Genomic DNA, 22,960 nt, shown 5'->3' with positions numbered 1-22,960 from the left:
AGAACGGCATAGCAACAATGCATAAGCAAGCTAGCTAGCTGTGCAGCTGTGCGTCATCGAAGACCCACAGATATTCAAGCCAAGTCAAAAAGCAAGGCGACAAGAGAATTTTGCAGGCGAGAATACGTTTCTTCTCGACTGAAGTTGAAATGGCTGCAGTAGCGAAGTCCTTTGCCACTCGTGGCACCAGGCTCGTCAACTTTGCTCGTCCCCACTTGGAGACTTTCTGGGGCCATGCCAAGCGTGAACTTGGACCACCGACCGACTTCGGTGCTGTTCAGAGGGAAGCCCAGGCGCTGTTCGCCAAAGCCCCGACGTTCGCAAACACTCCAGTTCGTCGTGCAGCACAGAATACCCTGATCGCCATTGAGATTGCAATGTGGTTCTACGTCGGAGAAGTCATTGGAAAGCGCCAGCTGATCGCCTACCCTACAAAATAGACGTGGATGTGGAGAAAGTCTTCTCATGTGGATGATGTGCGCAATGCTGTGCTGGAGTGGAAATCGTCTCTGGCGGTCAGCTACTGCTTGTAGTAAAGTCATGTGTGTGTTTTTAGAGACTTAATTTATACAGCGTCATCTTGCTGTTTCTTGGGACTATGCATTGATATATCAAGGTGCATGCTTGCCTTCTGTTCAGTGTCTCACAACCAGCCTCCATGTACACATTTTTTCATAATTTTCCAAATCTGAAGGCAAGGCAACCACCCTGAATGCGTTTGTGCAGTTGGTCCTGGTGGTGTCAGTATGTGGCGTGTGTCTCACTCATGGTCATACTCCTGCAGAAAGCTAGTTACGATGTATCCCGGGCCGTATTCTCTGCTTGGGTGTTTGCTAGCATAGCATAGCGATGTGTGCTTTTGATATGATCACTGTTTTATTGTTTACTCTGGGACACCACATAAAACACTCAACATCTGTTCTTCAAACGGGGATGAAATCTGCAGAAACGGCATGTATGTATTAGGGCCGCGGGGGTGCATTTGATGCGTTCCCGCCTACTAATCTGCTAGGGCGTGCATACCGTGTGCCGTATCGGTCCACAGTAGCAAAGCTCTGTTTTCCAGCAAAACTGGTAGCAGAGCCTGGCACTCCGACACGCCGTGAACCGATCGGTCGACGCCCCCGCACATGTCTATATTCATTTGTGAATGTTATATTTCCAGCTCTGCAGAATTCTGTGCTGGTAAACACTCATAATGTAGATTGTAGTTGGGCCTAAAGTGGGTGGGTATATTGTGCAAAAAGCGTTGAAAACTATTCGCAGCTGACACGTATACGCGTGAAGCTACGTGTTTGTGTGCATGTTTGCTGGCTTCGGGTCGTCTCGCATACGGAAACGTGCCAAAATGGAAATTCCAACATGTTGCAATTTTCAAGGTGTATCAGGCACGTACTGGCATACATGCCAGTCACTTTGACTAGCGGGGTCAACAAATTTGTGCTCAAAGGCATCGCACGACCTAAAATACGGAAGTTTCTGTGAAAGCCTAACCGTATACCGTGTACACAGGCCAGCTATGAGCGCAGGTTTACAGTTTGTGTCAACTTTAAGAACGATGTAGAGTAAGTTATCCTAGCTTTTGCAATACATGACCAGACCAATGCTGTGTGTGTGTGTGTGTAGCCAGCACATTTTTTGGAGGATGGGTAATTGCACCCGGGACGAATATTCTGTTGCCATTAATCTTCTGCACTGAAATGTCCTCACTCACTGCACCGCTGTGCCAAGAAGGTGGTTATGTTTCCAAGTCCACATAGAGTTTACTTTATTCATGTCGGATTTTTCCGGCCAGAACTATCCTAGAAGGCTGTCTACAAAAAAAAACGTACTCTTCTATACATGTACTGTGCCATGGGAATGAGTACAGGCATGCTATGTCCAAGGTTGCCATGACACAGATCTCGCAGTTGTGTACAAATCCCCGAGTTTTGATAGCTGTGGATTGTATTGTGTGCCAGTGGGGACGTTTCACATGAGCTGTGAACATCTTCGGACAGCTGCATATTTCAACGTTGTTTCGTCAGCGGAGCTCAGAGCTGCTGGATGAACCGATCACATTGAATTCTAATGTACGGCAAAGCCGGCTCATTACAGTGAAACTGCAGTATAAAGTACCCTGCATAAAGCCGGCTCAGCATCGGCTATGCCTGCGGCCCCAGCATCCACATGTTGAGTATTGTTGACCCTGGATAGAGCCCAGCTATCAAGTACAGAGTTGTATCAGTTCTCATTGATCACAGAATGCTCAATGATTACTTGGACACAACTCCACTCACTGGGTGGCCGATAACTGAAGAGTAAAGACTGGTGTTATCAAGAGTACATAACCCCCCAGAGTGTGCAACGCCTGATCCAGCTCTGCATAGGGTCTTGATCGAGCGTAATCGGATCTTTGCGTCATAATCCCGTACACATCTGAGGGGAACCCGGGGAGTCGCGGGTACTCTCGGATCAAAAACAACGGTGCCCTGCCTCGAGACCGGCCTTGCGCTGGTGTGGAGTGTACGCATGGCATCAGAAGATCCGATTACGCGGCTCGACCAAGACCCTATGCAGAGCTGGGTCAGGCGTTGCACACTCTGGGGATTATGTACTCTTGGTGTTGTGTGTAGTCCAACAAACGAGGCCTCCTTCTCCAGTGTTCTTGTGAATGCTTGAACCCAGTTACATGGCACATACCTTTGATACAGTTAGTGTATGATATGGAGGGTATACACATGATCTCATCAGCAGTAAACACACGTTGGTGGCCAAAAAGTTGGTCCGGCCATGGCCTGACTGACCGGACTGGTTCCGCCAGGCCTGGTTTTACCTAGCGCTCATGCCGTCATGGTCTTCAGCGGTATGATCGGCTTTGAAGCTGTGAAAGGCCATCATCATCACCATGGTAACTGGCAAGTCCAGGACTTCGTCGCAATACGTACCGCTCTTGTAGGTGGCCAGCAGGGAGCCATACCAAACCAGTTGTATGGTATGGCTAGTGCTCATGTGAACCAGCCAGTATGCAGTAGGGCGTGCACTAACTTTTAGTGGACTAAACGGTATGTGCCTACTTCAAGTAGTGTCCAAATTTTAATTGTAACCTTACACTTTCCTGGCTAGGCATATTGGGATGATCTGTTGGTGTTAGTAATAGTATAGCATTTTTAAAAAGTATTGTTGTGTTGAAGACCGGTGTCACATCCTAGCTTCACTAGCATTGACTGCAATCACTTACGTTTTTCGATTTTGACAGCATGTTACAAGGCGAGGACGCGTAGTGCTCCTGACTACAACCATAAACCCGGTTGGCAGAGTCCCGGTCTTGCGACCATTTGAACCATGGTTTTGTATTGATTTTTATTTGAGATACCGAATTCAAATAAAAAATCAATACAAAACCGTATTGGGAAAACCCAGGTTGGCAGGATGTAGAATTTTTTCTTTTTTTGTTGTGTTGTAGATGTCGTCGTGTTGCCGCCGCAGTTGTTGTTCACGTTGTCGTGTTGCTGCCGCTGTAGGAACCATGTCTGGAAATGATTTTGTGATTGTAATGTTGTTATTTTCTTGTCTTTCTCTGTAATTTGTCATTTATCTTTCTTTTTTCTTTTGTTCTTTAAAAAAATCATTTCCAGACGTGGTCAGCAACACGATAACGTGAACAACAACTGCGGCGGCAACACGACAACATCTACAACACGACAACATCTACAACACGACAAAAAAAGAAAATTCTACATCCTACCAACCCCTAGAGTAAAGAGGGTCCGAACCTGGGTTTTCCCAATACGGTTCAAATGGTCGCACGACCGGGACTGCCAACCGGGTTGTGGTTGTAGTCAGGAGCACTATGCGTCCTCGCCTTGTAACATGCTGTCAATATCGAAAAACATGTTAACTTAAACTACCATGCAAGCAAGGCTTAAATCACGTACGTTGTACGACTCAAGAATGTACCACAGTAAAACCTGTCTCAGACCACCGCTCAAGGGACCTTCGAAATGTGGTCTCTGTTACCAGGTACAGCTGTACTAGGTGGTCTCCTTACCCAGGGTCAATATTGACTGGAAAGAGCATCCCTTGGTACATGGTCCTGGTTCCAGTGTGGTCTCAGTCTAGGACAAGTGGTCGCCCTGACAGGTTTTACTGTTATCTTACACACCGAGTCATGTTTGGTGTGTGCACACCACTACCGGTACTTGAAGTACTAGGGCAGGCACCTGGCCAAGCAAAGTCAAGGTCGGACACCGTTCCATCTCATCTCTTGCCTCTTACGAAGGCACTAACGTTAATTTTGTTTGTAGATCTACAGACTACAGTACAGTAGAGCGATACAATCATGTCCATGTAGAATCTACATGCATGGAACTCCTATTTTGACACTGTCCGTAGTCCGTAGATCTGCATGACACATAGCAGTCACAATTGTTTCAAAATCAAAGGTTACTGGGCTACAAGGACAACACTCAACAGTGTTGCCACAATAATTATGCTTTCTGAATGTGTGTGTCCTCGAGCCTTGCTCGCGTTCTTACTTTCTTTGCTTCAACGGTATCTCTACAACCATCACCAATGTCACCCGAACCAGCCAGAGAGTGCCGTGGCGCGCTCGGCTAGTTCAGACTACCTGTGGTTGCTTCAACGTCACTCAGGATGCAGCGGAAGACTCTACCTGCGAGCCGGCGAATCCGACAATCTAGCGTTTCAGCAAGAGTACTCTTGGCTTTAGTCTTCCGACTTTACTCGTTTTGAAGTGGTTGCTGCCGGCTGGTGCCTGAAAAGGCTGAATGCTTGGCCGCTTTCAGTTCCTTTGTCTGTGGCCTGACGCTTCGAGTACCATGTTGCGGAAGTCACAACCTTCAAAGCAAGGGAGTCTTCCCTGCCCTAGCGCATTTCCAGTTAGCTCAGTTCTCTTCCTTGGTCAATTTTCCTCTGGGAAACCTTCGATGGCTAATAGCGACACGCTTAGCTGATATTTTGCCGCCGCTTCGGCTGGGAAGCAACAAACTCAATACAGATGTGGATAGGCGTTCGAAAAGACTTTTTTTTCTTGCCAAGTGGTCGAGCTACCCAGGGACGACGCCTCCTGCCGATAACCTCTTCTTCCGACGGGAACGAAATCAATACTTGATCATCCATAGAGAACTAACCTGTTCGCTGCGTGCTGTTGAGGGGATCATCCGTGACGATTTGCACCAGTCGGAGGACGAAGCAGCACACCGCACCCACGCCTGTGTGGGCCAGTGGAGTTGACTGCTCACGGTCCGGTGGTGGCGCAGAGTGCTAGGTTGGCTGATTGGTTGGTCGGAGCCTTGGGAAGACTGGTCGCAATCAATCCTGCCCTCGCCTGCCTGAGGCATCGCCATGGCTCTGTTCCCAGTGGGAGCAGGTAAGAAGTCGCGTGTTTGTCTGAACTGTCACAGTGTGACTTTTCACCATTGTGACTTATTATTATCTTTTCTTACGAGGAGGGCAACCACAGTACAGCCCATGGCCCAGTGAAAATGAATAATAATACACGTATGTATCTAATATTGACTGAGTACGAGGTCAATATAGGAAATAAAAGCCGAGTAAAAGACCGAGGCGAAGCCGAGGTCTTTTACGAGGTTTTTATTTCCTATACTGACCAAGTACGAAGTCAATATTAGATTTATCACGACAAACAGTCCGTATTTCAAATTCCAGAACGATAACCTCATGAACCCCGTTTTATGATTGCACAACCGTTGCACCACGGCCTACTCATGCAGTGACAATGCTGCACTAGGCACCGTTCAACTGCGCAACCCCTAAGCAGTCAAATATAAGCAGTCAATATAGCCCTAAGGAGTGATATATGCAGGAATATTTGACTGCTTAGGTATGGCAAAAATCTATGTGAGTCAATACTAAGGGAGTGATAAGCTACATTATTGGCTTCGCGTGGAGCATATTCAGTGTACTATGCACACCCACACCCACACCCACCCACACACACCCACACACCCACACACACACGCACACTGATACCAGTGCCACCAACTTTCTGTATTTTTCCGCATTTGTGCGGAAAACCACTCCTTTGTCCGTGGTGGCAGCACAGACATGCACATGACACATGTGGAGCACTGTGCACAGGCAGTGGCATGGGAGCGGAGGTCGAGCCACACACTACTACTTACAAGTAACTAACGCTACCAAGAGTCCATAACCCCATGGACTCTTGAAGCTACTCATAGATCACCACCGCTGCGTTGCATTTGCAGCCCCATTCAGTCAATGTCTTGTTAGTCTGTTGTTTTGTCATTTCCTGCTTCTTTCTTCTTTTACGAATTGGGTGCGTGGTTTCAAGTAAAAAATAAAATCTACATATGAAAAAAATGAAAAAGAAATCATGGCTCCCGTGAGACTCAGTCAGCCTGAGTTTTCCGCATGTGCAGTAACACCACCAAGGCACCATCAGGGATCAAGGTGTACATGTAGGTGCAACTCCTGAAGGGGTGGGAGGTGAGTAGACAAGACCCACCACCATCTGTGTGCATGTACATGTACATGCATGTATTTCAAGTGCATGGCATTAGGTAAACCTTGTTTTGTTGAAACATGTTGTTGGTTGACGCAGTGGTGTGCACGGGTAGTCGGGTGCCCGCGCTACCCGTGAGGATCTCGGCCCGGGTGGACGGGTACAGAATAGTACGCGAAAACCCGAAGTCGCAGATGACATCATGTACAGTGCACGGGCGCAAATTCATGTAATACTCCGCATGTCTACCCAGTGTGTAAGGGAAGGGGTGCATTGTGGTGTTGCCATTTTTTTGCCATGGAAACATTACCCGGTCGGGTACCCGTGCTACCCGTGGAAAACTACCCGATACCCGAAGAAAATGCTACCCGACTCAGCCCTAGTTGACAGCATGTGATAAGGTGGAGGACTGTAGAGAGGTCACTGTTTCCGAACACGGTGGTCCTCCGCCTTGTTACATGCTGTCAACCAACAACACTGTAAACAACACTGTATGTGCATGCTATTCTGCATCTACATTGTACATGCAGCCGGGCCACTGGCCAAATTGCGCTTCAGTGGGTTTGAGGCAGCGGTGAAGGACATCCCGTACGGAAACCTCTTCAACTACTGGTTTGTCGACGGGCCTCGTTTCAAGTGGCGGGTATGTCTATCTAGTCTGTTACGTGTCAGAACACACATGCACTACAAATGATAATAATATGCAAGAACACTGGCCAAAGAAAACAGTGGTTACCGCACAGTTTGTCCTCTTGGTTCTGATATTAAACTTGCCTAAGACTGGGAAAAGATGTCATTCTATTTTGAAGTATCCTCCAGCATTACACAATTTACCGGCAGTGCTAATGATCACGCAGGGTAATAAAATATCTGGATTTAACATGCCAGAGGGCATGCATATCAATATCGTTATAGCCAATGACTTGACTTTGATAGTGTATTTTCTGTTTCTTTCCACCATCACGCACATCTGGCGATGGATTCAGGGTATGAATGATGCGGCGTGGTACTTTGCGGAGCGTGGCGGCATCAATGCCGACCCAAAGCGAGTGTTCTGGGTGAACTACGGCTACAAGGCCATTGTGGTGAACGACTATGTAGCACTGGAGAATCTGCTGTCGGGTGTTGCGTATGTTGGCAGTGGAGGGGTACCGGACACTCCGTTAGTCGATGGCCAAGAGGTACTCAACACCGCAGTGGCACGACTACTGGTATGTACAGCCGTAACTTGTCACGGTGATGTCATTGTGATATCAATGTGGTGTCATTGTGATATCATTGTGATGTCATTGTTATGCATGGCTACCATTGTGAACTCACGCGTAGTTTTTACATTTCCGGAAGAAATTGCGTGGATTTCCAGGGGAGTTCTAAGATCTAGAAGAAATATTCTCTCTTGTTGAAAGTATTCTTGTGGGTTGCCATGGTTGTTATGGTGGGTTGCCATGGTTGTTATGGTGGGCTCTTTCATGCAGGTGTTAGCGGCCATCGGGACTTCCCTTGGACAAAATTACCGAGTATCATTAACCTGTGGAATCTTCCCAAGTCATGGACTTTGCATGCAAATGTGCAAGAGTATCCTTTTTTTATGGACCCACTTTGCTAGGCTGGGATTCCTGAACCAGCCATGACCCAAGGCAACCGGACCAGGCAGCCCGGAAAGCAAAACCCACTTCGTTTCATGCAAAACACACCCGCGGCCTTCTTTCTAGATGTTGGGATTCCTGGTGCACATGTGATGCAGTTCATATCCAGAATGGACTTGCCGCGAAAGGCCCGGGTTAGAGTGCAGGTATCAACTGTGACTTGATTGATGGCACCCACTCTCTGTCTCCCTACAGTATACTTGTACTATATTATTACACTCAAAGCTAGCAAGCTCGCTGTGTTTACCGCAATTTAAAGAAATCTGACTGGGATGCTTTGTTGCGCATTAGACTCCGCTGCGATCGGTTCATCCAGTGACTCTGAGGTCTGAAGACAAGACCTAACAAGGTCGAAACAGCTAGCTAGCTGTCCGGAGATTGAGTTCATTCTACACACCTCATGCATACATTATACATGTACATACATTGTCAGGGCCATAGTACCTGGATTTCAGATGGTCTGGCGAAATGAGGTACTTGACGAGAAGTGAACATCACTGACGAAGAAACCCCGTTTTGAACAGATTGGATGGTCAACTTTTTCTTCTTCTCGAAATAAGGTCCAGCCATGATCGGTCTAGGTGCTACAACTCTGATTTTGCACACATTATTATGCATGCACGATTCGATCTACGAACAACTTACCAGGCCACATCTACGGAGCTCGCACAACAAAGCACTTTTATAATAGCAACTCAAAGCAAGATTGCGCTAACTGTGTGAAATACAGCAAATTTTGCCCAGTACAGTACATTGTGCACTGTTTACTAAAGATTAAGATCAAAAACTTTTGGAAAAAAGGTGCGTGTCATAGTTTTCGCCAGAAAAGTGCAGCATTTATAGGTTATCTACATTGTGTGTGTGTGTGTGTGTGTGTGTGTGTGTACGTTTGTGTCCACAGCTAGAAAGAGAGGCAGCCATTGGTGCCTGCCCGATTGATATGACGTTCTTCAAGACGACGCGTGCACCTCTGAACTACCTCAACAACTCGGATCATGACCAGCTCAAGTCTTACTTCTTCTACGGGGAAACTCCGTTGTTTAGACGGCTGGCTGATCTAAAGTACCCCATGTCAGCTGTCAGCCAAATACCAGAGACAATTACGAGTTTTCTCAAAGAGATTCCTGCAGGTACGATTAAAACACTGTCACTTGTAAACAGTTCGTTAGTAGGGAAGTGAACTGCTTGAAAAGTGAAAAATGCCAATCCCACCAGCACTCGAACATTCACTGCACACTTGGCTGAATGGATCTGATTTATGTAATCCAGCGCCATCCCCGGTCCAGCGAAAGCCGGCGAGGACAGCTCAGGGAATGTCCTCACAATTTTGTTGAATAAGTCTCTTCTACGGGCAATCACAGAACATGGTATCACTGGCCTGACACAATAACTAAAGAAAAAGCAAAACAAAACAAACAAAACATTTAAAGAAAAAGAAAATGAAACTTGACAATCTGCATACAATGACAACTCCATTCATGATACACAATGCACAATACACAACTACACAATACACAACTACACAATACACAATACACAATGACAACTCCATTCATGACACACAATGCACAATACACAATACACAATGACAACTCCATTCATGATGTCCTCACAATGAACAGCACCAGGCAGTTCTACCCGACACAAGAGCTTCCACGGGATAAGCAAGTGGCCGCTGTGAAGCACGTTCTTTTCTTGTTGTTTGTGTGCCATGGCAGCAATGATTCAATACACCAGCGTGGAGTATCTGATGAACGTACTGGCTGTCCAAATTACCATGCGTTTGGCTCTGAGTGAAACAACGCCACCGCGGCTGCCGGACCTCTATCAGTATTTGGTGGACCGCGTGGAGGACGGCTCCGTGAAATGTCCCGTTACCGGCAGGTATTTACTAATTAGCCCCTGGGTCCTTTCTGGCCCGTTTCTGGGTACATTCAAACTGACATCAGCACAGTGGAATGGAATAGTGTGTGTGTGGGGGGGGGGGGGGCAGAGCCAATGTGACAGCTGCAGCCACAGATGCATCAATAATGTCGCCAGGACCGCCGGAAGCAGTTTTTGATTGGTCCGGTAGTATCATTGCCTTTCATACACTTTGTGTATGATATGGTGGGTACACATGACTTTCATACAGTTTGTGTATGATATGGTGGGTACACATGACTTTCATACAGTTTGTGTATGATATGGCGGGTACACATGACCTCCTCATTAGGAAACATGTATTGGTGGCCGAAAAGTTGGTCCGGTAATAACCTGACCAATCGGACCGGTTCCGGCGAGCCTGGTCATAAATGAAGACAACCAGCATGCTCCTCCTCTTCCTCCTCCTCCTCCTCCTCCTCCTCCTCCTCCTCCTCGATACGTAGTCTACAGCATTACGGTAATTCTCTTGTTGTTTGGAATTTCGGAAGCCAATTCCCCGGATGACAACCCCCTGATAGGACCTGCCACCCCAGTGCTGGACTCGTTCTCATGCCCGTAGGGATATCGTTGAGCAAGAATATAATTATATATACAAGCGGGTGCCAAACCGCTCTTTCACCGACAGTACCAAGCAGTGCACGTCGATGCCTGGCGTACTGGTGGAAATCTGTGTCTATCTGCCCTGCACGACGACGTATGTGTCTGTGCTGTTTTGTATTCAGCAGCTACTCTGAGCCATCCTCTACACGACTGGACCAAGTGGATGCACTACGGCAGGTCAGGACAATCCTATCAGCGGCGTACAAGAAACAGCTCCTGACAGACGTAACCCTCTACGTCGATTTGGAAATGGGCGCAGATGCAATAGTGGAGGAGCTCGTTACGCAACTTGCCTACATCATGACGTAAGAAACAAGCTAGGTAGATTGATACTTCACGGTAAACTACCCAATGCTTCAATTATTATTATTATTTGAAACTCGGATGTTGAGCCATAAAAAAACTCAGTACTCTTGTCAGTTGTGTGCCTAGTTATTGCACTTTCTGACTGTATATAGTATCCAGTTACAGTGATGGAGAGTTACTCTTAACTCGTATCCTCATGTCCTTTTCCTTTCTACATTATTATTATTATTATTATTACAAATATTAAAGTATCAGTCGGGGAAGTGAACTGCCTGAAAAGAGAAAAAACCTGCCAGACCCACCAGGACTCGAACCCGGGACCTTGCTTGTTATGAGCAATGGTCTAACCACTGAGCTATGGGATCAGGCTGAACCTAGACGGCGCTGGCAAGTTTTTCACTCCAAAGGCAGCTCACAACACGTGCCACACATACTGATGGCACTTGGGTCTTTTTCCCTCCCCCAGGGGACCAACCCGGCAGGGTCACGGTTTCTGGACCCTACCAGAAGTGAAAGAAAGTGATTAATTTTGTGAAAGGATTGGGAGAACTTCAAATTCAAAGTATCAGTCGGGGAAGTGAACTGCCTGAAAAGAGATAAAACTGCCAAACCCACCAGGACTCGAACATTTTCAAAACTCGAAGGAAAATAATAATAGTGACAACAACATGGTGAGCAAATTTGTGTCGTTCTGAACTTGATAATTTTCCACCTTGTCACGATTGTTGTTATCTCATAATCTTCACGCTATATAAGTTTTAGTCTTTCCAACTTGAGCCATTCCCTGTATAATCCTTGATGAGAAGGGACCGAAAACGTTCGGATACTTTTTGACAAGTGCCTAATTGGGACTGCAGGGATGAATTTATCCTGTATCGCATCGCAGTTTGCGATGCAAAATTGATCTACTGCTACTCAAAAGTCACCGTGACTCGCAGAAAATTGCAATATATACAGGCTATCCATGCCTAGCCTGCGCTGTCAAGTAACATGCATACAGTGCAGTGTATGTGGTGCAGGTACTCTCAATCTGGGTACACATGTACGCTTCATTCGTTTTTCTGCAAACGGGCTTTCAGGCACCACTCTCAAGAGTGATAATGTGGCAAACACCGAACCTTCAAAGAAAAATACTATTCAAAATCAAAGACTGCTACACAATTGTGATTTCGTATAGCAGAAACTGCTATGCAAAAATATGACAGTAAATTCATCCCTGGACTGGATGTGTGTTTGCGTGGATTCTTGCGACCCAAAACTTACCTTCGTTTTTTAAAGTATTATCCGCCTCCGACCTCTTTTAAAAATTATTATTATTACTACTAGTGCTCCCAGTCAGTTCCAGCAAAATCAACGACCGGGTGACCAATAACAATGAATGAGGAGACAGCCCAAGCACCCAAACAACCTCAACAAAGACACCAAGTGAGAAACTAGCCAGAGTTGAGGTATCTACACGGAAACAAATCAGTTTGTCGCTTACACGTACACCACTGCGAAGTGCTAATCCAGTGCGGCTTGAGATAAAGGACAGTCGCCTTCGACTCCTGCATGCAGATGTTGTCTGTACTGCATGTACACCCACACACACACGCACACACACACACACACACACACACACACACACACACACACACACACACACACACACACACACACACTCACTAACATTAGACTGCTGTTGAAATTACGCATGTAAACTAAGACTTAGTGATACGGTCTGCTCATTGTCCTTGTGTCATCATCTGTAGACATCACATCATCATTCCGCTACGCTCTGTTCTGACAAATATTGTAGCTCGGTTCTACCTTGACAAGGCAATGCAGCTACAGGTGGCGGAAGATGCCAAGGCTGCTGCGGATTCGGTGCCGACGGCGAATGCGGCGTTGATGGATACGCCGGCGGGGTCGCATGACGCGCCGACGGCCGATGCCATCTGGCAAGCTGTGGCTGACCCCTACAACAGCCAGGCAACGTCTGCCCGTGCTGCTGTGGTGGATGAGGTGAGACTGAACAGGCCGGGGCTGTTTCAAAAATACCGCACAGTAAAATCTGTCAAAGCGGCCACTTGGATAAGGCGACTACCTGTCCCAGAAGACCATTGCAACCAGAACACACGGGAGGCTATTTCCAGTCACATGACCCTGGATAAGGAGACCACCTAGTAGCACGGGCCACGTTTTGAAAGTCCCTTAAGCGGTCGGCTTAGACAGGCTTCACTGTGGGCTATCCATCTGCTGCAAGAATTGAGTTAAACTGAGACGTTAAGTTTTCGTCTCCATTCGACCCGAGGGAACTCGCGATGGTTGCTAGCCCCCGGAATGACCCAGGTGCAAGAATTGCTTGCGACAATAATGTCCTTATGGGTGTAGCAAGAAGGAGCCACGTGTGTGTGTGTGTGTGTGTGTGTGTGCGCGCGCGCGCGCGCGCGTGCGTGTGTGCGTGCGTGCGTGTGTGTGCGTGATTCCTGGCTGCCTAATCAGTGGGACACTGTCCCAGAAAGACAGGGGTTACGGCTGGGTTAGAATCCCGCTCGTGGATCCTTCTTTTGCAACATAGGCAACAGGTTGCTTAAAGGTGACCATATCAACTACACGTGACCAGTATGCAACCCTCCACTGCTGTATTGAACTTTAACAAAACGTTTTAGAAGTCTCATGTTCTGGGAGCGTTCTCCTGTGTTGCTGCCTGTCATGTGTCTGGCTGGCTGTAGGTTCTTCGGGTACATCCGCCTCAGCAGTTGATCTTCTTCCGAGCACTGTAAGAAAGCCTGTTTAGGGCCAACCGGGACGCATTGCTGCTCGTGTATAATTCTGTGTGTGCGCACGCACGTGTGTATGTGTGTGTATAAAGTCAGTGTTTTCAAACTTGTCATACTCATTGCCGTGACTTGGCCGCCGTGACTCTTTACTACTACTGAGCTACACCAAACCCAGAGAATAGCTGCTGGAGTGAAGCAGTCCCCGATAGTCCCTTGGATAACCTCTTACTTGTATGTGGCACCACTGTGGCCGTGTGAAAATTGAGCAGTGAATCATCAACTGCCTCAGTGACTTGGGAGAACCTTCAACTCCACAACAAGAAGTAGTATATAAACAAATGGAGTGCATTGAAACAGCAGTCGAGGCATAACCAACCCATTAGTTCATTGTTGCAGTGAATAAGTACATTCTGTGACGCGGCACAAACAAGAGAATAAAAAAAAGAATGAAAAACTGTATACAACCGTTACCCGGGCCTTTTTCTGTATTATTTTCAGAGAGACGTTCTACCTGCCCTCGAGTGATGGCTACTACAAAGTCACTAAAGGTGATCGCCTTATTGGCAACTTGCACTCAGCACAGAGAGACAACGCCACGTTCGGTATTCCGTCGTCCAAGCATGCAACACACAGACCACGCTGTGACGAGTTTGACATCACAAGGTTCATGGACAAGAGCGTACGGGTGAGGCTAAAACCATGCTTAGATGAAGGCAATGCAAAGAATTGCACATTGTTCGTAAATCGTACCACTCGGTGCTGGCTTGGGCACTGAACATTTGCACTTTTTTTGTTTCTTTTTATTTGTTTTGCCAGTCAGTTTGACAGTATCGGTGCGAGTGAATAACATAATGTTTCGAAACAAAATATTTTTTTTCCAGCTGCTCAGCAAACTACTTGTGTTTGGAGGGAGCTATCCTAACGTATCCGAGACCGGTGACGGGAATCATTACTGCCCAGCTCCTGTAAGTATTGCACCCATGTGTATGGCTACTTGTATGATGAAAACACCCCACGACTTTGGTAAATCAATACTGCATTAAAAGTAGGGGTGAAACGAGTATATCGAATACTCGAGCCCTCGCTCGAAATTTGAAACGAGCGAGTACTCTTTTCGCAAAATACTTGAAGTATCCTATGTACAGTGTACAGTATGCATGTACATCAAACATTTCTGTTACTTTAACCGGTACTGATAGCCCATGCGAGGGCGAAATTATTGCTTGTCCCTGCTTACCAGCAAAATACAGCACTTCTGAGACTATTTCCTGCACTAGGCTGCATGCAAGACTACATGTGTATCAGGTGTAGTACGTTCGGTGTTGCGAGAGTGTGTGCAGTGCAATGTTTTATGTTGTCAGCAAAATACTCGTACTCGCTCGAACACTCGCTCGTTTTTTTTTTCAAAGAGTACTCGAGTCCTCAATATTGGCATTCGTTTCATCCCTAAATTCAAAAACACTGCCCACTACCGCAAAGAAACCTACATATGAATAGGTAGGAATATTTTCCAAAAACTGAACTTTGGTCCACCGCTCAAGCCTACTAGTAACCTGGTTATCTCTCCCTCTCTTTATTTCTCCCTCTCCCATTCACCTCCCTCTCCCTCTCCCTCCCTCTCCCACTCACCCTACCTCTCTTTCTTTACACCCCAGCAACCTGGCTCTAAAAGGCAGTGGATCGTCTTGGGGTAAGATGTACAAAACACCCAGCCATGATAGTTGGCATATGGATGATTTTGTTGATCTCCTCAAAGAAGAAGCAACTGCCATACAAGATATTTCAAAAATCAAGCTGTGGCAGTTTTGCCGTGGAAGCCATCTCCATCCTCCCAAAATGCATGGCTGTCCTCTGCAGTAGCCGGGAGTATACTGCCAAGACACCGGTTGGCACAGCCCTCAACATCAAGGTGCCCCCGTCGCTATCTGAGTATGCCTCGGTACGCACATGCACCAGGTGTAGTGTTATTTCGAAGCGGCATTGAATTTGAAACTTCCTTTTTGAATACTGAAGCACAGTTAGGTCGAGGAAGATATTTGAATACCGGTAGTTGCATGCTTGCTACACAACCCTAGTAAAAAAAATATTCTCATGGAGTCATATCGTACGAAATTGCCACAGGCTAAGTACTTTCAATCAGCCTGGCATGAAGAAGTCGCAACATACCTCGGCTTCAAGTTATCAGTATAAAAAGGCTTGGCAAGCTTGCTGAATGCTAATAATTGACAGTGTGAACCTGGAGTATAGGAAGCCTGTGGAAGGAAAGACATGAATTTGAGCACCTGTATCTACAGTTTGCGAGTCGGATTCTTGGCTGCGGGGTAGAAAGCGGCAAGCAGAACATGTAGTTCTTGATGCATGTGGCCGAATTGTGTGATGTCTGAGAGCATGTAAACTGTTTTGCGTGCCCAGGATTTTGTGCGCTCAGTAGCCAAGCTCTTTGCCAGCCAATTGTCACACTGTTCCTATTCACTGAAGACCAAGCCGTACTGGTCTGGGTAAGAGCCACCAACATCAATGCTATATTGTTGACTCTTCTTGTTTACCTGATTCAAAGCCGCATCATTCAAGCTTCTTTGTATGATTACATGCACAAAAAGAACGTACAGATCATGGTCTATCAAGAGAGCATCATGTAAGATGCAAGTAGACTTATTCAGGCTGTAGTTTCACACCGGTTGATGTGTTTGTTGCTAGCCCGGCCCCCTCACTTACCGCAAAGTCTTGTATAAAAGCCGCGGCTTCTGTGACTTTCTTGGTGAAATTTTGCAGGCTTCTATATGAGACAGGCTTCTATACAAGAGAGGTATTTCTATGTATGTCAACACTAAAACCAGGCTTATGTGTGATTTGATGGGCCCAAAATTGCGACTTCTATTCGAGGGCGGCTTCTATTCAAGTGCGGCTTCTATTCAAGTGCGGCTTCTATTCAAGTGCGGCTTTTATACAAGACTTCACGGTAGTTTGCATCCATTTAGCGGCATTCTCTCTCCAGCTCATTCGTCAAAATATCTCAGCCGCTGAACGGTGGGCAACGTCGGCTGAACCAGCATAGTTTTCATTTTCTTGCAGCCCCTACCAATTACCATCAGCTTAGCATATAAATTGGGATTTTAGCCTCAAGTCTCTGAGACATAGACTCCAGCTGTTGTTCTGACCTGCGCCGGCTTCATTTCCCGTCTAGATACCGAGCAGAAGGCTTGCCGGACCGGCCGCCAGAGTTCGAATCGTTTCAGTTTACCGCCTTGAACATCAGCGTTACAGCCTCGGAGTTGGTGGCAGATGCGTGATAGATGTGCGTGAAGCCCACAGAGAAGGAAATGACTCCCGGTACGTGCAACTTTGCCTGGTCTTGCCTCTTCTACTTACTCTTTGATTTTGTGTGTTTTTAAAAGTGTCAGGAGACCACACTGCACTGAAAATGATTGCACTTGGATGTCCAGCTGAAATAACACTATTATGCCTAGCTTGTCTATTATTATTTTTATTATTATTATTCCACAATCACGATGACATAGTGCCAATAAGCATGTGATGCGGGCGATTTTAACCAGCCATGGTGGGGACAACTGAGAAAAAGAAGGAGAAAAAAGAGAAAACAAAACAAAACAAAAGAAGTACTATAGGAACCTGGAGAGAGCAGTATGAAGATTAGGCTAGCAATGGAAAACAACGAACTCAATTCAATTCGACTTAGGCGCGGGCAGAATGGAACAAAATGCAGCGAAGGTGTCACGAGACTTTACCTCCTGCGGAAGCCGAGACCAATGAGAATAGGTCTTGAACAGAGGGGATTTTAAAAGGATCGATGATCTGGCAAGTGGGAAATGGAGAGAACATCTAGTACGCGAGCTATTATTGAACCAGCTTAAATGCGCAAGTGCATGAGGAGGAGCAAGTTGAAGCTTAATACGGTGAATGAATTTGCATGCCGAGTGGGGAAAGCGTTCGGAGAGAGGGGAAGAGGAAGCCAAAATGTATAGCGTCTGAGAGGAGGTCAGAGGGGGGGGCATGCGAAATATTAATCGAAGTAATTTACGGTGGGTGACTTCTAACCGATGCATAAGAGCGGAGGATAGACCGGAGGACCAAACGAGAGAGCAGTAATCAAACAAAGGAAGAACATAAGAGTGATAAATTTGTATTCGACAACCATGGTGTAGATGGGAGATGTGAGGAGAAATGCAGCCTATCGCGGAGCAAACTCGCTTTTCAATATAGGTTACGTGCGAATCCCAGGACAAGTGTTCATCAAGAAATATACCAAGGTGTTTGTGATTTTTAACGATGTTGATAGCAATGGGATCATCAGGGAAAGTAAAAAGCCAAGTCGTAAAGAGGGTGAGGTCACTGGAGGGTCGTGGGGGGATACAAAGGATTGCCGTTTTCGACACATTGGGGCGGAGCTTCCACTTCGACATCCAGCGCACAACTTGATTAATGTGATACTGTAGCGAGTCGCAGGCTTGTAATAATCCTGGCTCGGTTATATGGAGCGCTGTATCGTCCGCGTAGAGTGAGGTATGATCCAAACCTGCCAAATCATTAACGTATACGATGAAAAATAGAGGCCCCAAGATAGAGCCCTGGGGCACTCCAGAGTGGACTGTTAGAGGGGCGGACAGGGCATGTCCAATTCGAACACTCTGTCGACGTTCAGTGAGATAGCTGGTGAGCCACTGCAGACACGTCCCGGCCACGCCAAACGCTGCTAACTTATGGAGGAGACCCCTTGTCCAGACAGTGTCAAATGCTTTGCTCAGGTCGAAAAAACATAGGAGGCTAAATTGCTTCTGATCCTTGCATTCATAGAGCTTCTGCACAAGCCTCAGCAACTGCCAGGCGGTCGAATCGCCTCGCCGAAATCCAGACTGTGACGGATCAAGGACCGGGTTCACATGTTGGTATAAGTGGCCAAATGCCACACGTTCACAGAGCTTTGAAATGGTGGAAAGGAGTGAAATCGGCCGATAATTGGATGCAGACAGTTTACTGCCTTTATTCTTGTAAATAGGCACAACCACAGCTGCCTTCCAGACATCAGGGAAGATTCCGGTGGCGAAGGACTGGTTGAAAACTAGGCTGAGAGGGATAGCTATACTAGGAGACAGGGCTTTTAGGAGTTCATGGGATATGCCATCTGCACCTGCCGCTTTCTTGGGCTTTAGGCTACGGATGTGTTGGGCAATGGCGGTGGGAGTAGTGCTAAAAGAGGGTAGTGCTGGGAGCCCGTGGTATGGAATACCAGGAAGAGACCATGCAGGATCATCCGGTGTTCCAAAGCTGATGAATTGGCGATTCAGAGCATTGGCAATCTGGGTAGGGTCGTTGTGTACTGTGTTATTTTCATGGAGTTCAGTGATGATAGGGTTTCCAACAGGGGTCGGCGAACGAAGCTGCTTAACAAACTTGAACAAACTAGGGGTGGATGCAATAATGGATGAGGGGTTAGTGCTAATGGAGGACACATACTGGCGGTGAGCCTCTCTAGATAGGATTCGTGCTCTGTTACGTTCGCACTTGTAATGCTCGTGATTGCTAGGGGTAGGATACTTGCGATACAAGCTGTACGAGTCTCGCTTCCTCTTCAGCTGAGCTTTAACAGCACGTGTCAGCCACGGGGGACTTGGTGTACGTCGTCTAGGGGCTGAAGAGCGCGACCGGGTGGGTAGGAAAGCGGAGCATAGACCATGAAGGATGTCATAAAATGCTGGAGCAGTACGGTTTGGATCTCCAAGCTTCAACTGGAGAGCAGCATGCCAGTTCACAATAGCAATAGATTCATTTAGAGCAACTAGGTGAGTGGGAAGAATGGAGGAGATGTCAAACTGACTGAAGTCAGGTATCTGGAAGGAATGGGAGGGCAGTGTAGTGTTGGGTGCAGGTGGTGATGCGGTACATGTCGGGATGCACAAACGGCCGAGAACAATTGAGTGGTCCGACTGACCGAGAGGGGCTGAGGGGCGCGGATCGCAGATGCTGGCTGCAGTGTCAGTGATCATCAGGTCCAGAGCAACCTCATTGCCTTTGTGGGAGCGGTGGGTCGAGAATGTGACGTGTTGCTGCAAGGAAAACATGTCAAGAAGACATGGAAGGTGGTGGCCTGCAGTGTCTGTTGTTGTTCCATACCAGGTGGAACATTTAGCATTGAAATCTCCCATGATGAGGACTGGCGAGCCAGGGGTCCGTATTTTAGTCAAGCAGCTTTGAAATGAGGCGTAAAAGTTATCTATCACCGACGGGTCGGTAGACGGTGGGCGGTAGACAGCCGCAATTTGGATGGGCTGCTGGCGCGTGGGGCAAGCAGAGGTTCCAGTGGATGGCGATATCTCTACCCAGGTAGCTTCGAATTGCGGAAGATGTAGGTCTGTACCGTGGGTAATAGGACCAAATGCACTTGATTTTACTAAGATAGCAACACCGCCATAGGCCAGGAAGTCGTTGGTGTTAATTTTATTCTCGGAGGTGGGTCGATCCCTTCGAAAACATTCATAGCCTGGGAAGGAGAGGGAAATTTGTGGACACAACCAGGTTTCAGTTATGCAAACAACAAGGGGACAGCTGGTCGTGAGAAAGTAGGATAGCTCAGCAGATTTGTTTCTAAGGGAACGTGCATTGATGCAGGCTACGGGAAAGGAGGCTAGGGGCGTTGAAGGATAGAAGGGTGTTGCGTTAGGGTCAAGTTGAGGTGTTGGTTTACTCATTGTTCAGATTCAGTCTGGTCAGTGTGGAACCTCCATTTCCGGATACTAATTTTGTCAGGCCAGAAGTCAGGCCCTTGGATCTTGTCTACACAGTTCTCTCCCACAACCATGTGGGCATAAGCTGTACCAAAGTACCGTGATTCTGAGATTGAGCAGTGAAAAACTTCGACATCTTTCTTTTTACACCACAGTTCAATTGAGGCAGCATCGCATCCAAGGTCTACATTGCCAAGGTAGAAAGCCGTGCGCTTCACCCGCTCCACGCCCTGAAGGTCAGTGCGTTTGGTACGGGCTGGCTCTTTTGTGAACTGGCTTGTGATAGTGCGTTTCAGTGGACTACTGGTAGTGTTGGTGTCGGCTTGTGCAGGGCGGCGGCGGTGTGGTTTTGCCACCCATTGTCGCTTGTGCTTGTATCTTGCGTTTGAGGTTTGGCGGGCAGGTCAGGTCTGGCCGTTGGGGTACTACTTCTTGTAGTAGTACGTGTACTACCGTCCGTGCTGGTGTGTGTGCCTGTTGGTGAGGCAGCTTTCCTTGCAGTGCTACTGTACAATTTCTCTTGGTGCAGTGCAAGCTGGGGACGCTACGGGTACGGGATTTGTGGACTGCATTCTCTCTACTACTCCCTTCAGTTGAGCAACTTCTACTTGCAAGGAGACAATGGCGTCTGTCTTGCTCGTTCGAAGACATTCTATTTCTGAAGCCATACCTTTTATAGTCTCGTTAAGCAGCTGGAAAGTGGAGAGCAGGTCGCTTACCATTTGGTCTGGTGACTTCCGTATTCCTAGTCCTTCCTTGCGAAGGGCAACAACCAAGTCTTGTCGGCCCATTGTCTCCGGGTTGGTCAGTCCTGTAGCTCGGGCAACTGTGAGCAGCTCCTCGTATGTCAGCAGAGCTAAGTCCATATCTTCGTTGGTCGCCATATTATTGAGTCATACATCAACACTAGAACAAATCAGTGTAGGTGCGGTCCTGCCAAAGGCAGCTACACCGGTGAAACAAACTCGACCGCGGAGCGCAAAAACTTGCATCCGCACTCTAGATATATTTTATTGAATTCTACCATCGAAGTTAGTGCACATGCAGAAAAAAAAGAAGTAAATTATCGTGTCCGTTCCCGAAGGGAACTCACGACGGCCGCTAACACCCGGTAAACCCTGCACATGCAGAAGCAGGAGTAATACCTCTTTTCTAAGCTCCCCAAGTATTTTAATTAAAAGTTTGGACTGCCATAAAATTTGATTTCTTAACTTAAAAAAGCCATACATTGAATTCAGTTCTGGGAGTGCCAATATTGTAACTCCCCAATTCAATGTGGAGGAGGTGAACAAAACGTCTGATGTTCGGGAATTCTACAATGTAAACAAGCCAGTGATGTGTTTGAAGAATACCTTTGTTGTCTGTGTCCCCGGTGGCGATTTGTCCACTCTATAACAGATCTCGTCGTGGATCTGGCGACACCGAGAACTGTTCAGGGTTCACAACGTCCACCACGCCAACAGGCCTTCACTTGCAGGACGGCCGTGACCAGCAATGCATGGTAGTCTCTACCAGACCACTCTGCACAGCACAGTGTTCACATGATTCATGATGCATAATTATGCACAGAGGCCCTCGCGCCCATCCCGTTATCATGTCACTCCGGCTTTCCTTTCTTTTTGCACCAGTCAAATAAATTGTGCTCCCCCCACCCCCCTCCCATAGCTAGCATAGAAGCACACCACTGATGCCGATGTTTTTCTTTTCTTCTCTCGGCGTGAGTCTGCGTACTCATTATGAGCTATAGCCATGCCGTTTGAAAGCCAGCACTCCAAGGTCTGTGTATACATTTTCATCCCCTGGTCGTTCTCCAGTTGGCACAGTAGCCCGGCACTATTTTACTTGGCCCTAGCAAGCACATACATGTAGTTATGGCACCAGAGTAGCTGCCGTTTTTTAATTTTTTATCCCTGTCAATAATTTACAACCCATCTGCTCTACTAGAATCTTCCAAGAGGATACATGCATTCACAATTCTCAAATTTGTATACCGGTACATATGCATAGGATTCAATGCAGTGCAGTGGCTACTTGTAATCACCAATCCATGCAGCAAAATCTCACCAATACGTGTGCATCATTAATTTTGTCATGTCTGTGTTGTACAGTGCTGGCAACTGAAATCCGAGCCCCTTGGCGGCGCGCCGCGCCGCCAAGGGGCTCGGATTTCAGTTGCCAGCACTGTAGTATGTATTATGATTATGATGGCAGCGGCTCCTACCTACCTCTCTCTCTACTTCACATAACTATTGGAGCATTCACACTTCTCTGGCTGCTTCTTGGGGATGAATCTGATAATGAAGCAGCCCGTTATTTGTGAAAGGATGCAACACAGCTACAAGGAGGAAAACTTCCTTCTGACAGCGGAGAGGGCTCAACACAATAATGTGGAGCACTATTACACACAAAAGACACAACGGATGTTTACAGATTTTTCGCAACTCAGAGTTTCTTGCTCAATGCAATCATCAGGCGACTATTACATGTTCAGTG

The 22,960-nt window shown here is 47.1% G+C and overlaps 2 protein-coding genes across 3 annotated transcripts; both read left to right on the top strand.

The window, feature by feature from the left end:
• The first annotated feature begins 149 nt into the window (after nucleotides 1–149).
• Nucleotides 150–440, top strand: LOC135813517 (ATP synthase subunit g, mitochondrial-like). Its single transcript, XM_065326610.1, has one exon. It carries the CDS (start codon nucleotides 150–152, stop codon nucleotides 438–440), a length of 291 nt encoding a protein of 96 aa, XP_065182682.1.
• Nucleotides 441–4,812: 4,372 nt separating this feature from the next.
• On the top strand, nucleotides 4,813–22,575 carry LOC135815751 (uncharacterized). Of its 2 annotated transcripts, none has more exons than XM_065329089.1 (13): nucleotides 4,813–5,371; nucleotides 7,018–7,130; nucleotides 7,474–7,698; nucleotides 9,035–9,263; nucleotides 9,852–10,017; nucleotides 10,785–10,964; nucleotides 12,717–12,969; nucleotides 13,680–13,726; nucleotides 14,226–14,412; nucleotides 14,609–14,692; nucleotides 16,140–16,225; nucleotides 16,912–17,057; nucleotides 21,866–22,575. In XM_065329089.1, the coding sequence occupies exons 1-12, from the start codon at nucleotides 5,347–5,349 to the stop codon at nucleotides 17,015–17,017; spliced, it is 1,701 nt and encodes a 566-aa protein (XP_065185161.1). In that variant the 5' UTR covers nucleotides 4,813–5,346; the 3' UTR covers nucleotides 17,018–17,057; nucleotides 21,866–22,575. The 2 variants fall into 2 exon arrangements, with proteins under 2 accessions (XP_065185161.1, XP_065185160.1); XM_065329088.1 differs by having other exon boundaries at nucleotides 4,820–5,371; nucleotides 10,782–10,964.
• The last annotated feature ends 385 nt before the right edge of the window (nucleotides 22,576–22,960 follow it).

This window comes from Sycon ciliatum, chromosome 4, assembly GCF_964019385.1.
Source record: "Sycon ciliatum chromosome 4, ocSycCili1.1, whole genome shotgun sequence".
In the NCBI taxonomy this organism is placed as follows: domain Eukaryota; kingdom Metazoa; phylum Porifera; class Calcarea; order Leucosolenida; family Sycettidae; genus Sycon; species Sycon ciliatum.
The sequence above is the reverse complement of the archived record's forward strand: the minus strand, read 5'-3'. Positions and strand labels throughout refer to the sequence as shown.

Excerpts from the sequence above, each read along its gene's own strand:
- LOC135813517 (XM_065326610.1), top strand. The coding sequence starts at position 150 with ATGGCTGCAGTAGCGAAGTCCTTTGCCACTCGTGGCACCAGGCTCGTC.
- LOC135815751 (XM_065329088.1), top strand. The coding sequence starts at position 5,347 with ATGGCTCTGTTCCCAGTGGGAGCAG. Across the intron at positions 10,018-10,781 it reads AAATGTCCCGTTACCGGCAG|CAGCTACTCTGAGCCATCCT; the intron begins GTATTTACTAAT and ends TTTTGTATTCAG. Across the intron at positions 14,693-16,139 it reads ATCATTACTGCCCAGCTCCT|GATTTTGTGCGCTCAGTAGC; the intron begins GTAAGTATTGCA and ends TTGCGTGCCCAG.